This window comes from Neofelis nebulosa, chromosome 4, assembly GCF_028018385.1.
Source record: "Neofelis nebulosa isolate mNeoNeb1 chromosome 4, mNeoNeb1.pri, whole genome shotgun sequence".
Classification (NCBI taxonomy): domain Eukaryota; kingdom Metazoa; phylum Chordata; class Mammalia; order Carnivora; family Felidae; genus Neofelis; species Neofelis nebulosa.
The window spans coordinates 151757269-151773897 of NC_080785.1; the positions used below are offsets into that span (position 1 = coordinate 151757269).

Genomic DNA, 16629 nt, shown 5'->3' on the forward strand with positions numbered 1-16629 from the left:
TCTCAGCACCTCCTGGGGACCCTGAAACCTGCTGCCTAGATGATGGCACCAACCTCCTCCTTGGCCCACCTTCTTGGTCCCATCATCAGAGTATTCTCTCAAGAATGTAGATATGATCATGCATCCTCTGAAACCCTTGCTGAAACTTTCAATGGCACCACACTGGCCACTGGATGAAGTCCAAATCTTTAAATTGGCCATCAAGACCCAAGCTCACTTCCTCTTACCTTCTCTATCCACCTCCACATCTCTGAGCTCTGTTTCCTAAGCAATCTCCCTCTCGCCACTGGCCTTGTGCATGCCGTTCCCTTGGCTTGGAATCTATCCTTGCTTCTACCCAGGTCAACTTTACCCATTCCCTTCAGCCACCACCTCAGTGCAACTCATTCCCATTCTTCCTTCTCTCAGGAGTCCCCTCCTTGAAAAATAGCATTTCCTGGCTGGCTTGGGGGCTCCTTCTCTCTGCTGCTGGCACCATGTGTGTGCTCTACCATCACTTATCACCCTCCACTTATGTATCCCCTCTTTTCACTTGGGCTGTAATGAACTTGGTGACCTGAGTGCTAACCACTCAGGACTGATACTGATTCCTCTCTCTGGCATAGAGAGATTTGAAACATACACATACACACACAGTCTTAATAACACATTGTGTTGCAATCAATTATTGTCATCCTCTTCTAAATGGCAGCTCATGTGAAGATGCTCTTAAATTTATTCAACAAATACTTGATGAGTATCTACTATATGCTATAAACTATTGTAAGTTCACATACGTCTTAAATGCATAGCAAGTATAATTTACAAATAATCTGGAATAATACACCAGATATTCCTTTTATCTTCTTATATATATAAAGAGTGTTTCAAGATTCTTGACAAAATGTTTTTATTTTAGACGGGTGAAAAACAATTTGGTAACAAGAGAGTACTTAACTCTTCACAATAAATGGAAGGAAAACCAAAGTAACATCTGGTGCTTGAAAAGACAGGATAATAAACTCAAATTAGATCTTACTTGAAAACTTCCCTCACTCTGATAGGTGCTTTTTTAGTTCCCCATGTTTTAATTATTCTGTCTTTTGTCTTCTCTTATCAGCCAAAGGCAGGAATTTACCACATGGTATCTCATAAAGTTTAAGTGATTTACTTAAGAGTTTCTCTTTAAAATAAAACATGATTACCTTCTTAAAAGGAGTCTTACATTTCAGATTTTTAAAAAATGCTTATTTATTTTTGAGAGAGAGAGCACGCATGAGCAGGGGAAGGGCAGAGACAGAGAGAGAGGATCCAAAGCGGGCTCTGCACTGACAGCAGAGAGCCTGATGCAGGGCTCAAACCCACAAACCATGAGATCATAACTTGAGCCAAAGTTGGACACTTAACCAACTGAGCCACCCAGGCATGTGTTCACTTCCTCTCTCTCTCAAAAATAAACATTTTAAAAAAATTTTTAAAAAGCATATCAAGGGAAAACATGAGGCTCAAGAAATGTCCATTAAAGGATAGTGTGTGTGTGGGGGGGTACCCAGATAACATAAAGAATCAAGAAGAAGAATAGCATCAAACATCTCAATAACAAAACTAAAACTAGAAGACAATGGAGCCATGCCTTAGAGATTTTAACGGCAAAGAATTTCTCACTTAGGATTCTAGACCCATGTGGAGATAGAAGACATTTTCAAACACGCAATGTATAAAAAAAGTTATCTCCCATATACTTTCTCAGAAAGCTACTAGAAGATGTGTATCACCAAATACAAATGTAAGCCAAAGTCCAGGAAACAAAGGGATCCAAGACTGGGGATGAAAAAATAATTTGATCCTCAAAATGATGGTGAAGAGAAGCCCTAAGACTGGGACCTCAGGAGTAATCTGCCCAGTCTAGAGCTGGAAGACTGAGCTCCAGCCAGGATGTCTCTAATGAGAAAATGAAACAATTCCTGATGTGTTTGAACACATTAATTGGAGATTTACAGTTTTATCTGAAACTTATTATCAGATACTGTGCTAGGAACATGGAAACAGTCTTGAACAAAACTACCTACTCCATACATGAATTCTGCAATTTTGAAAAGGAAAAAATGGCAATAAACAAATAAACATGAACATAAATAAGTGAAAAACTGTAATAAATGCTATGATGGAGATTATAATAAAAATAAGAGGGGGGCATCTACTTCAGATAAGATCATCAGAGATGGGGATATTTAAGGTGAAACCAGAAGGATTAAATGGAGCTAGTCCTGCAAAGATTAGGGGAAGGTTGTTCAGACAGAGAAAACAGCAAGTGCAAAGTTCTGAGGCAAGAAAGAGCCTGTTATGACAGAAATAGACAAGCCAGTGTAGTCTTGCAAAGTAACAGTAAGAAATGGTAAATTTTATGTGTACTTTACCACAAGAAAAAAAGTAAGAATTTTTTAGAAAGCAAATGTTCTACTATTCCTCAATACAAAGTTAAATTCCGTATGTCAACCAATTAGAAAAAGGCTGTTTACTTATGTTTCAAGTACTGGATTCCTGTTCCTAAACTCAATCAGTCAAATATTCTTTCAGACATCCTTGCAGATATTTGTAGTAGGAAGCAAATGTAATTATCCTATCCTAGATAAATTCCTAAATAGCAATGTTTCCTAGCAACAGTAAACATCACCAACCACAAAAGCAGAGAACGAGGAAGGCCAGCAAAGTGTTCAATTCTAGATTCAGTACTCAGAAAGCATCTATCTGTGGTCCCGTTCTTTCCTTGTCCCCTAAGAAACCTATGTTTGGGATCCTCTCTTTCACAGGATTTTTTGTATTGAGCTCATTACTTCCAAAGTCTATATATGTATATATATTTTTTCTTTTACAAAGTTAATTTGGGGCGCCTGGGTTGCTCAGTCAGTTAAACATCCAACTCTTGATTTCAGCTCAGGTCATGATCTCAGGGTTCATGAATTTGAGCCCTGCATCGGGTTCTGTGTGGACAGTGTGGAGCCTACTTGAGATTTTCTCTCTCCCTCTCTCTTTGTTCCTCCCCTGCTCCCTCGCTCTCTCAAAATAAATAAACTTTAAAAAAAATTGCTTTTTTTTTTTTAAATTTTTTTTTTCAACGTTTTTAATTTTATTTTTGGGACAGAGAGAGACAGAGCATGAACGGGTGAGGGGCAGAGAGAGAGGGAGACACAGAATCGGAAACAGGCTCCAGGCTCCGAGCCATCAGCCCAGAGCCTGACGCGGGGCTCGAACTTACGGACCGCGAGATCGTGACCTGGCTGAAGTTGGACGCTTAACCGACTGTGCCACCCAGGCGCCCCTTTTTAAAGTTTATTTAAGGGGCACCTGGGTGGCACTTGACTATTTATTTATTTTTAAAGCACCTGACTCTCAATTTTGGCTTAGGTCATGATCTCATAGTTTGTGGGATCAAGTTCCACGTTGGGCTCCCTGCTGACACATGGAGCCTGCTTGGAATTCTCTCTCTCCCTCTCTCTCTCTGTCCCACCCCCCCCCCCCCCGCCCACTTGCTCACACACACACTCTCTCTCAAAATAAACATTAAAAAAATTTGTTTAGGAAAATAACTTAGTGGTCCCTGAGTGGCTCAGTTGGTTAAGCATCCGAATTCAACTTAGGTCACGATCTCATGGTTCCTGAGTTTGAACCCGCATCAGGCTCTCCACTATCATCAAAGAGCCCGTTTTGGATCCTCTGTCCCCCTCTCTCTCTCTGCCCCTCCCTTGCTCATACTCTCTCTCTCTCTCTCTCTCTAAAAGTAAACATTAAAAAAAAACCTCAAACCTGTAACAGTATAAAAAGGCATACAATGAAAAATGACCCATTTTCTTCCATGCAGACCTCGGTTCCACTTCCTAGATTTTAACATTATGAGCACTTTCTGGGATTTTGCATGGATACATTGATACATTTGTATATCCATATATAGATTACAGATTGTGTTTGTGTGTGTATATGTGTGTGTATGAGTGGTTCTTTAGAAGGGGACTCATTTCATTTCTGCTTTGGCTGTAAACATCAGATATTTTTAGCTTTTTATAACAATGCCATTTAAAATCCAGTTCCATATTCTGCACAATAACTGTTTTCTTAGAAAATGACTTTTTTATTCATTTCTATTTTAGTGTTCTGACAAGGGCTCTACTGACATCAGATGAGATTCTGATGCTTTTGCAGTGATGGCCAGTAGTTTTCCTTTTACACACCCCGTAGTTTTGCTTTCCCTGCTGTGCCAGTGAAAGCCTGATGAAAAGTCTGGGAGCCTCCATCTATAAGAAGAGATTCCTCAGTCTCTCATTTTTAGGGGGGATACCCTTCCCAATTTTCACTGACTGGTCACACTCCTCCACAAGATGTGTCCTGGAGTAAACCATGTACACACGAGCAGTACCTTACTGCTATTATTTAACAATGAATAGATATTTCCATTTTAACATAGTTCACAAAGATAGACCTCATTCTTCTTAATGATTATATGTGCTTTGCTTAAGAAGACACTGCTGGGGCGCCTGGGTGGCGCAGTCGGTTAAGCGTCCGACTTCAGCCAGGTCACGATCTCACGGTCTGTGAGTTCGAGCCTCGCGTCAGGCTCTGGGCTGATGGCTCAGAGCCTGGAGCCTGTTTCCGATTCTGTGTCTCCCTCTCTCTCTGTCCCTCCCCCGTTCATGCTCTGTCTCTCTCTGTCCCAAAAAATAAAAAAATAAACGTTGAAAAAAAAAAAAAATAAAAAAAAAAAAAGAAGACACTGCTGCACTCCAAAATTATAAAACTGCTTTCTTATAGTTTTTTTTTTTTTTTTTTTTTTTTTTAATTTGAGAGAGAAAGAGCGTGCATGTGCTTGAGGTGGGGAGAAGGGCAGAGGGAGAGAGAACCGTAAGCAGGCTCCATGCTCAGCAGAGGCTGACACAGGTGTCTATCCCACAGCCCTGGGATCATGACCTGAGCCGAAAACAAGAGTTGGACACTCAACCAACTGAGCCACCCAGGAGGTCCTCTTATAGCTCTTTTTATGACTTAATAATTACACTTAATATATTGATTCATATGGAATTTATTTTTATGTATAGTTATCTATTTTCAAAAAGAGACATTTTCTGATTTTCAGTACAGCCCCTCATTTTTATTTTCCTAATGATCGTATTTTTCAATAGAACCGATACCTATTAGATTGTACTGCTCTCTACTAAGGCTAACTAAACCTAAACTAAAGTAGGATGTGAATGGCCTTGGCAATTCATTCTGTTATTCTCGTTCTTGGTCCTCAGCTAAAGAACAAGAGGAGTTAGATTAGATGCCTTTGAGTGATCCTTCTGGTTGAACAGGCAGACTGTGACTAGGGAAAGATTTCATGACCTCATTCTGTGAAGGCGCCAATTACATAATAGCACAAGAGAGTACTTTCACACAACATCTTTTCTCTTTCCCTTTCCCTTACAAGCCACAGTCAGTGCATACTGAGGGCTGCAGAATGTATTGACTGGCAAATTCAGGGCTTCAGGTCAGCTGGACTGGGCCAGACCAGATGATGATAGAGGATTTGTCTGGTTCCTCTTTCAATGACTAACTTCCTGATCCTCATCACTACCTACCAAGAAAGGGAATGACTCTGGACAGACTACTTGTGCTCATTTTCAAGAATGATCTGGCTTTCTAATTAATATGATGCTACACTGTCTGTTACTGTTTTCCCTATCAATGTGGCTCCTTCTCCTAAATCTTACCCTCTAAAAAGGAACCATCAGGGGTGAAGGATTGGGACCCCTATGCCTACTATAAGCCAGACCCAGTTCTAGTCCTCACTCTGCCTTGACCTTGTATTAGGACTTAAGCACTTCCATTTCCCGTACTGGACTAAGAATGTCACATTTTTGCTGCAACCCTCCTTTTGCATTTCACCTAGTTTTAAATGTAGAAAGTGAGAAGAGTACTCTCCCTGGACACTTCCAAATGAGTTATTCTATCATGTTACACAAAGGAAGCATTCCTGATTTGCTTCTGCTCTTTGTCTTGTTACTTCTTGTGAGGATAATAGTCCCAGGCTTCCAGAACTGATTTCCAAACAGATGCACAGTTGCCCTGTGTGGGGGATACCCAGGTTGGAAGCCAGCAGACAGTACAGTGCTTTTTTTGCAGACAGATGGAGATTAATTTCTAAGCCATACAAAGGCATTAATTTTTGTAAATCATGAGCAATCCATCCCAAAGCATTTAAATAAGTTGACTTCAATTTGTTTAAAATAAAAAATAAACACACAGAGAAATGCAAACAAGTGCAGATGCAGTCATCATCTTGCCATTTAGCTGAGAAGCTGTTGGTTCTACAGAGGTGTCCACCTAAGGAGAGCTGTGTTATGGCTCTCTTCTGTTTAGTAAGAGACAGGGCCATGGTTTTATGTAAACATAAATCACTACTTGGCAGAGCATGGGACTTTACAAACCACTAACTATAACTGAAATGGAGAAAGATGCTGTGATTCACTACGGAATAGCTCTCACTGAAACCAAGACAGAAAGAAGAAGAGGCAGTGACTGGAGTATTTCTAACTCCAAAGTGAGCAGAGTCTTTATTTCTAAGTCCTAAGGGAACAATGTCTTTACAGACAGCATAACCAGCAATTCATTTGGGACTCAGGGATGCTGCTGATCCACTTCAGGCAGTGGGATGAGAAATCTGGCAGAGCTAGCCTACCCGGAGGCAGTGGGGTTACTGGGTGGAGGATTAGTGGTTCACAGAGGGCATCTAAGGACCAGGAACATCCCCATACATAGGGGTTCCTACTATCCAGTTCAGTGTGCTCCACATCTCTTCAAGACTAACCTTATGTACCGATCCTCTCATCTGAAATACTGTGAAACCTCACCACTGGCAGAAACTTGGCTAGGGTCAGAAAGTTCAGTTCTCTGCTTACTAGTGCCCTCTGCTGGTAACCTCAAACACGAGATACTCACATGTCTTGGCCACAGTCTCCAAACAATCTAAAATAGATTGACTTCTTGAACTGAGATGTTCCTCAGACTTTTCCACAGATGTCTGCAACTAAGAAACCCGAAATTAATAAAAAATTCAGACTGTTGCCTTATTTTACTAACTTGGAGTATTGTCATTTAATGATTAAAAAAAGAGTTAAGGGGCGCCTGGGTGGCTCAGTCGGTTAAGCGTCCGACTTCGGCTCAGGTCACGATCTCGCGGTCCGTGAGTTCGAGCCCCGCGTCAGGCTCTGGGCAGATGGCTCAGAGCCTGGAGCCTGTTTCCGATTCTGTGTCTCCCTCTCTCTCTGCCCCTCCCCCGTTCATGCTCTGTCTCTCTCTGTCTCAAAAATAAATAAACGTTAAAAAAAAAAAAAAGAGTTAAAATCTTGCTATTCTATTTGAATTAAGGTCAGTGCAATGTAATTATTAAACTTCTTAAAATGTAAAATGTTCTAATTTCTTGACATGTAGCTATACTTACCTTGTGAATGCTTTCTCTGATATGGGAAATGAAGTTGTATAGAGTCTCACTAGAATGAGCAAGAAAAAAAAGAAAATGAATCTTTGTTAAGTACTGAAAATGTACCAGAATTCAATTCCATGAACATGGCAGGCTGTAAAACAGTGCTTAGTTAGAGCTGGGAGACTCAACCCTGAAAAACTTTAGTGTCCAGCTACAAAAAAATTAGAACATAGACTTTTCATGACCATTGCCAAAGCAAACCACTTTTTTCTTTTTAAAATCTACTCTAGGGCACCTGGGTTGCTCAGTTGGTTAAGCATCTGAATCCTGATATGGGATCAGGTCATGATCTCTCGGTTGTGAGACTGAGTCCCACATCAAGTCCCACGTCAAGCCTGGTGCCAGGCTCCGAGCTGATCATGGAGTCTACTTGGGATTCTCTCTCTCCCTCTCTCTCTGCCCCTCCCCCCTCATTCTCTCTCTCTCTCTCTCAATAAATAAATGAACATTTAAACCTGCCAGATACCAAAAAAAGAAGAAGAAGAAAATAAAATTTACTCTATATGTATCTTTAAAAAGGTTAAATATTAGGGGCACCTGGGTGGCTCAGTAGGTTAAGCATCCAACTCTTGGTTTTTAGCTCAGGTCATGATCTCAGTTTCGTGGATTCAAGACCCACATTGGGTTCTGTGCTCTACCCCTCCCTTACTCACACTGTCTCTGTCTCCCTCAAAATACATAAAACTTAAAAAAAATTTTTTTTGCTAATTTTTTTTTTTAGCAACTCAAGTAATTACTACAGTAAAACAGGCCAGCTTTTATTTTTATAGCAACAATGGCTTCAGAAGATAGTGATTTCTTTCTGGTAGTACAAAATTCCTGGATATATCTTAGTCTAAAGACTATTATTTTGACTGTAAGAATGGGTAGAGACAATTCTGGGAGCAATATTAATTTCTAATGAAAAAGAAACTATTACAATTATTCCTCAAATGAATATCCCACTTTTGAAAAGATTCATACATGGATTATCATTAAAAATTTTACAGATTTTGTTTCTCTAATCTACACAATATAAACGCAAACATCAATTTTTAAATCCAAATAGAACTACTATTCGTACCAAGTCTTTTGGATACTCAACCTACTGAGTCAGCCAGGTGCCCCTAATATTTTCCTTTTAAAGTCAGTCTAATTGTTCTATAAAATTGTCATTTTATTTTATTTACTTATCTTTTTTTTTTTTCTGAGAGAGAGAGAGAGAGAGCATGAAAGCAGGGGAGAGGGGCAGAGACAGAGTGAGAGAGAATCCTAAGCAGGCTCCATGCCCAGCACAAAGTCCGACACAGGGCTCCTTGCCACAATGCTAGGATCATGACCTGAGCAGAAATCAAGAGTTGGACGCTTAACCAACTGAGTCACCCAGGCCCCCTCACCCCCTGCATCAAATCTCTTAAAAGCAACATATAAAGTGATATGGCAATAGGAGCAATGCTTTAGAAATTTTGAAGAAAAATAATGAACCAATCTAGAATTCTAATTTGCAATCAAGTGTGAGGGGAAAGTAAAGAATTTCAGATATGCAATATCTCAAAAAATTACTTAGGTGCCATGCACCTGTTGTCAGGAAGTTTCTGGAATATATGCTCCACCAAATCCAAGGAGTAAACTAAGAAAGAAAAGGATCCAAGTAACAGAGAATCCAACATTGGAGAGAAGAGGTAGGAATGCCTAGGACAATGGTGAAGGGAAGATTCAGAACGACAGCTGCACTGCAGAGCAAGTTCAGATAAGAATTAGGAAGAATGGCTCTGAGAAGAAAATGACACTGAAAGAATTTCTGATGTGTTTGAATATAAAACAAAGAGCTTTTTAAATTTAATTTTATTTTTTATTAAAAAAATTTTTTAATGTTTATTTATTTTTGAGAGAGAGAGAGAGACAGAGACAGAGCATGAGGGGGAAAGGGCAGAGAAAGAGGAGACACAGAATCTGAAGCAGGCTCCACACAGCCCGACATGGGGCTCGAACTCACGGACCATGAGATCATGACCTGAGACAAAGTTGGACACTTAACCAACTGAGCCACCCAGGCACCCCAAACAAGGAGCTTTTTAACTAAAAGTTCTGTGTAGAATTTGGGGAAAGACAGATTCCTACATAGAAAACTCAGCAAAAAAGAAAACAAGACAATTTTTAACATTAGGAAAATATAATCATAATATATATAATTTTTCTAGGCTATCCAGATAAGGATTTAAAGATTGAGAAGTGATTTAACTGAGGGGCACCCGGGTGGCTCAGTTGGTTAGGCGTCCAACTTCAGCTCAGGTCATGATCTCACGGTCTATGAGTTAGAGCCCCGCGTCGGGCTCTGTGCTGACAGCTCAGAGCCTAGAGCCTGTTTCTGATTCTGTGTCTCCCTCTTTCTCTGCCCCTCCCCTGCTCACACTCTGTCTCTCTCTGTCTCAAAAATAAATAAACATTAACAAAATTTTTTTAAAAAAGAAAAGTAATTTAACTGAAAATGTCCATACAACTATATTGGGATGATGGAAGAGGAGAAGTTTATGATGGAGGAGGCAGAGAAGCAACTTTTTATTCCAGGGTAGCAAGTCATTCTCTGAAGCTGAAAAATCAATAAATGATAATATAAGTTACCTAACATATGCCATAAGATATATGGAGGTTAAGTACTGTCATAGCTAAAAAGGTTGCAATTTGGTTGCAAAAAGGAAAAGGGAATTAGAAGTGGAGAAAGAGGGGTGCCTGGGTGGCTCACATCTGACTCTTGATTTGGGCTCAGGTCATGATCTCATAAGTTCGTGGGTTTGAGCCCCATGTTGGGCTCTGAGCTCTCAGTGGGGAGCCTGATTGGGATTTTCTCTCTCCCTTTCTCTCTACCTCTCCCCTGCTCCCTGCTCTTTCTCTCTCTCTCAAAACAAATAAATAAACTTAAAAAAAAAAAAGAAATGGATAAAGATAGGCCTGGTGTTTTTCATTATAATCCTAATTATATTTTTTAAAAACTATGTACATGTAATAACTTGATTGAAAAAATACATAAAATTTTAAAGATGTCTAAAGTCTAATAATGCTACCAAAATGCTGCCCATGAAAGCCTCTATTAAATATAATATGTAACGACCTCACTCCTTATTAGTACAATTGGAAACCAGTGTTCCCAACATGAAACTATACTATACAAATTAAATACTGTTTGTATATAATTTTATATTGAAATGTTTTATATATATCTGATAGCTCCCATTACCTTAACTGTTTTTTAATCCTTGATTACACCTTGTCTGAATTGAAATGTCAAGTTCTGATTTATCCAAAGTCCTTAAAAGATGCTTAGTAAACAGAGTAAAAACATTGAGTGCTTGATAATTGAAACTTTCATTAAAAGCTACTGTTCATTTGGAAGCAATTATTATTCTTTACCAAAATAAAATAAAAAATAATGCTCAAAAATAGAGATTTCCCATCTTCCCCAATATTATATATAAGTTCATGGAAGTCAACTGTGACCTAATCTTCTCTCTAGAAAAAGTCAATTGGGAAATTCTGTTCATCTGAGCTAAAACGCACACGCACGCACGCACACACACACACAACCTATTTTTAAGAATGGAAGGAAGTTCTTTACTGCCCTATGTTGAATTATTTTGCTTTGAAAATCCACTCATTTATTCAACAACTATTTATTGAGCCCTCTTTTATGGCAGGTCTTTGGTTATAAGTTTTAGTGATGTGGAGTGAAACTCAACTCCCTACCTTCAAGGAGCTTACCTAGCTAATGTTTTTAATGCAGTTTCAAAATCCATTCAAATTGAATGATCTTTATTTAAAAAAATGATCGAAGCTTATTGAATCAAATATGCTTATTGAGATGTTCAATAACAATGTATTTAAGTAAATTATAGTACATGCAGAGCTGACAGCAACCTCGCATGAAGACATAGCTGTATTAATTGCTTACAGTCAGCATTTGTTCTGAATGGTGAGTGTTCAAGTTGTATTTTTTAAATGTTTATTATTTTTGAGAGAAAGACCTTGAAGGGGGAGGGGCAGAGACAGAGGGGGACAGAGGATCCAAACTGGGCTCTGCGGTGACAGCAGTGAGCCCGATGGGGACTCAAACCCATAAACTGCATGGGGGACTCGAACTCACGAACTGAGAGATTATGACCTGAGCAAAGTCAGACACTCAACTGACTGAGCCATACTGACTGAATAATACTATATTCTTACAATAAAGTAAGCTAAAGAAAAGAAAATGTTAAGAAAATCGTAAGAAAAAATATTTACAATACTGTAATATAAAAATTTGCACATAAGCAGATCTGCACAGTTCACACCTGTGTTGTCCAAAGGTCAACTGTATTTGTCCTTCTGTGTCTGACTTATTTAACATAACATCCTTCAGGTTCATCCATATTGTCACAAGTGACAGAACTTCTTTCTTTTTTAAGGCTGAAGACTATTCCATTATATGTATATACCACTTTTTCTTTAACTGTTCATTCACTGATTGACATTTAGTTTACTCCCATCTCTTGCATATTGTAAATAATGCTGCAATGAATATGGCAGTGCAGATATCTCTTTGAGATACTGGTATATAATTCCTTTGGACATATACTTAGAAATGGGGTTGCACCAATTTACATTCCCACCATCAATATATAAGGATTCCCTTTTCTCCACCATCAATATATAAGGATTCCCTTTTCTCCACATCCTTGCCAACACTTATAAACAAACAAACAAACAAACAAACAAATATTTTATAATATTCATCCTGATTGATGTAAGATGATATTTCACTGTGGTTTTGATTTGCAATTCCCTGGTGACTAGTGATGTTGAGCACCTTTTCATACACCTGTTGGCCATTGTATGTCTTCTTTACATATGTGTATATTCAGTTCCTTTGCCCATCTTTTAACTGGGTTATTTGTTTTTACACTATTGAACTGTAGGAGTTCCTTATATATTTATTAACAGTTTATCAGATATATGGTTTACAAATATTTTCTACCATTCCATAGGCCGCCTTTTCATTTTGCTGATTATTTCCTTTGCTGCATAGAAATGTTTTAGTTTGATGTAATCCCACTTGTCTATTTTGGGTTTTGATGATTGTGCTTCTGGTATCATATTCAACAAATCATTCAGAAAGCTAATGTCAAGAAGCTTTTTACCTATGTTTTTCTTCTAGGATTTCTACAACTTCAAGTCTTATGTTTAAGTCTTTAATCCATTTTGAGTTGATTTTTATGCATGGTATAGGATAAAAGTCCTTTTTCATTCTTTTGCATATGGATCCAGTTTTTCCAACACCATTTGTTGAAAAGATTAATATTTCCCCATCATGTATTCTTGGCACTCTCTCATGCTGTATTAAATATTTAAAACATAACCTTTGAAAGGTCTATATGATAGAATACAGTGAAATCATTAGAAATGATTTTGTAGATGAAACAGAAACATAATCGTTAAAGATTACTGAATTTAAAAAGCAGATTGAAAAACAGTCCGTAGGAAATGATACCGTTTTTTATTTTTTTAAATACATAAAAATAGAGCAGAGTTATATAAAACGTTGTTAATGGTGGTTCACAGAGTAAGCTGATTCAAAAATCACGCTTGAGAATCTGACAGATGGCAAGATCTCTGCCCAAAATTCCCACTCAGCTTAGATGTGCTCCTTTGGATAGAGTCTTTCCTGACTCTCCCAGTCAGAGGTGGGAGCCAATCCTCATGCCTTCAGAGCATTTGGATGCAGGCTCTACTACACCATTTACAACTTTGTATTTAGAGTAGGAAGTCCAGAGTCTTCATTTTAGGCTGGTTTGTATCTGACTCTATTTTCTGTTTAAGTAGTTCCTCAGGTTAGGGATCCTGGGGAGAAGAGCCTCTTTTTTCCTCTAGAGGTTGAAGTGCCAGGGACTTGCTTTCATAGCCTAGGTTCTTTTCTCACATATAACTTGCAAACAAGGAGTCAGGAGAAAAAGACCGTGAGTTCTCTCTCTAGTGGCTGTGGCTCCAGTAGAAGGAAGATAGAGCTCCAGGGTAATGGTAAAAGTGTACAGGATGACATTGGCTACTACACTGGATAGGGGTGGGCAGCAGAATCTGTACTGGCACAGCAGCTCATCTTTTCATTCTCTTAACAGTGATTGTTGTAGAGCAAGCATTTTAAATTTTGCTTAAAAACAAACAAACAGAGGGGCACCTGGGTGGCTCAGTGGGTTGAGCATCTGACTTCAGCTCAGGTCATGATCTCACGGTTTGTGAGTTCAAGCCCTGCATAGGGTTCTGTGCTGACAGCTCAGAGCCTGGAGCCTGCTTCGGATTCTGTGTCTCCCTTTCTCTCTGCCCTTCCCCCACTCCTGCTCTCTCTGTCTCTCTGTCTCTCTCTCTCTCTGCCTCTCAAATAAATGTTAAAAAATTAAAACAACAACAACAAACAAACAGAGGCGCTTGGGTGGCTCAGTCAGTTGAGTGTCCGACTCTTGATTTCTGCTCAGATCATGGTCTCGTGGTTCATGGGATCAAGTGTCGCATCAGGCTCCACACTGACAGTGTGAAGCCTACTTGGGATTCTCTCTCTCCCTTTCTCTCTCTGCCCCTCCCCTGCTCACATACACATACTCTCTCAAAGTAAAATAAATAAACATTTAAAAAACAAACAAACAAAACCCCAGGAAACTCAAAGCCAGAACTTTCATACTTTGAACTCAGGTTTCCTTCCCCAATCCACCTGCTACCATTTATTTTTCATAGTCCTCAAACGCCACATGAACTGTGTTTAGGGCTTTTAGGTGCATTCAGTGGGAGAGATGGGATGGAGTATGCTTACTTTGTCATACCCAGAACCACAACCCATTCAAATCTTCTCTTAAAAAATTCCTTTTCCATTGAAATGAACTTATTTCTATTGCTTACAAACAATAACTCTGGTCTAATTGTATAATTTATCCAACAAATGCCTGTTTTCCTAACCAGACTAAGAACTTCAAAGACAAGTTTGTAGTACTGGGCCCAGCACAGTGTTTATTTAATGAATGAATGAATGAATCTCACTATGGTAATCAACAATTATTGAAAGAACATGGTTATTTTTATAATCTATTTGTCATTCTTAGGTGATTCATTAGTTATGAGACTAATCTGTTTTCTCAAATATTACAGGCAAAAAACAATAATCCGGGTAATGGCCATCCACTGGTGTACCCAGAGTCCTCCTTTAATGGGGAACTGATTCTTTATGCATCCAAAAAGTGGTTCTGGTGAGGATTTCCAGTCACACCTCCCTCCTTTCACCCCTATGACCTAAGCAAGCCTACCAGAAGCCTCCACTAGGATTTTTCAAACTCAAACTATGGAAAAAGAATCCCATTCTTTGTGTTGGTAGGAAGCTGGTCTTTAACAGGAAAGAACAAAGAATAGATGGACAGAGAAGCACAGAAAAGAGATTCTGATTTGATTTCATTTCCTGTCCTTCCCAGATTGGTTAAAAGAGTTAATATATCCTCTGTTTTGTCAAAGGTAGTTTGAGGTGAGTTTTTATTTGTCACCAAAAGAGTCGTAACAAACGCAATCTGAAAGCTTAGGCTTCTTTTGAGATTTCTTACCCTCATAAGCCCTTTCTATAAGTTTGGGAAAATATGTATTTTCAAAACACAATATGTAAATCCATGTCATATAAGTTTGTAGCATCTCTTATGTTTGAATCCTGCACCGTGTCTTATCACTTTCCTGTTTCCATATTTACAGCGGTATGCTTTCTTTCTCTCATTTAAAAATTTCTCAATCCTTTTCACCACAGTTTTTTTAAGTAGGCTCCACACCCAACATAGGGTTTGAACTCATGACCTTGAGATCAAGAGTTGCATGTTCTACTGACTAAGTCAGCCAGGTACCCCATTCTCACCACATTTCTGACAAGCACTTATTGACAAAAAAAATCTAAAATCTAGAATCTTGGGTTTTATTTTTGCCAGAATTTATTAAAATTATGATTTTTGTTGCCTACATAATAGTCAATATCTTAAGCTTGACTTTTTTCATGGAGATTCTTCAGAGTCCTCATAATTTGTTCTCTCTGTATAAATGTTATATATATTTTTGCTATCTTGTAAATAATTGTTAACAGAAACTCATTTCACTATAAAAAAAAAAAGGAAATGATATAGGGAGAGAGAGCGAGAGCAAGGAAGGAAGAAAATATCGAAATAAACTTCACATTTCAAAAAACCTTTTTTAGCTGCAGAAATCTTTTTTTTTTAGTAATCTCTGTTGGGGAACCTGGGTGTCTCAGTTGGTTACGTGTCTGACTTCAGCTCAGGTCATGATCTCACGGTTCGTGGGTTTGAGCCCCATGTCAGGCTCTGTGCTGACAGCTCAGTACCTGGAGCCTGCTTCAGATTCTGTGTCTCCCTCTCTCTCTGCCCCTCCCCAGCCTGGATTCTGTCTCTCTCTCTCTCTCTCTCTCTCTCTCTCTCTCTCTCTCTTTCCAAAAATAAATAAACATTTAAAAAAGTAATAAATAAAAAAAATCTCTGGGCCCAACATGGGGCTCAAACTCACAACCCCAGGATGAAGGGTCACATGCTCTACCAAATGAGTTGGCCAGCCTGCCCCTGCTGCAGAAATCTTAATCAAATAAGATATAATCCCATGCCCACAGGGAAAAAAATTAACACTGATCTATTTGAAGAAGAAAGTGAGTATAGCTTCTCATCTGCAGTACCCTACCATAGCCAAAAGGGGCCTCTGAAAAACTGGTAGGGTCCTAGAGCCTGAATTCCTAGGGGAAAGAAGTCTCTCAATGTCTGGAAAATGTTTATTTACCAATAGAATCAAACACTCCAAATAGAGCATTTTGCTTTTCTCACTAAAGGAAGATAGGTATTCAAGAGAAAGGATACTTAGTCTAAGAAGTCTTTAAGAGGGGCTCCTGGGTGGCTTGGTCTGTTAAGCATCTGACTTTGGCTTAGGTCATGATCTCAGGGTTCATGGGTTTGAGCCCTGCGTTGGGCTCTGTGCTGACAGCTCAGAGCCTAGAGTCTGCTTCAGATTCTGTCTCCCTCTCTCTGCCCCTCCCCCACTCATGCTATCTCTCAAAAAAAAATGTTTAAAAATTAAAAACAAAAGAACTTTTAAAGAAATTCTGGCTCTTTCAA

General features: G+C 39.0%; 1 protein-coding gene across 2 annotated transcripts in view; it reads right to left on the reverse strand.

Annotated features, from left to right (window-relative positions):
- Positions 1 to 16629, reverse strand: part of IHO1 (interactor of HORMAD1 1) — a 34864-nt gene that overhangs the window by 2089 nt on the left and 16146 nt on the right. For both annotated transcript variants that reach the window (XM_058726954.1, XM_058726953.1), the window contains 2 exons: positions 7451 to 7499; positions 6949 to 7036 (listed from right to left, as the gene is read on the reverse strand). In XM_058726954.1, the coding sequence (XP_058582937.1) occupies positions 6949 to 7036; positions 7451 to 7499 (137 nt within the window). The remainder of the gene's footprint in view (positions 1 to 6948; positions 7037 to 7450; positions 7500 to 16629) is intronic.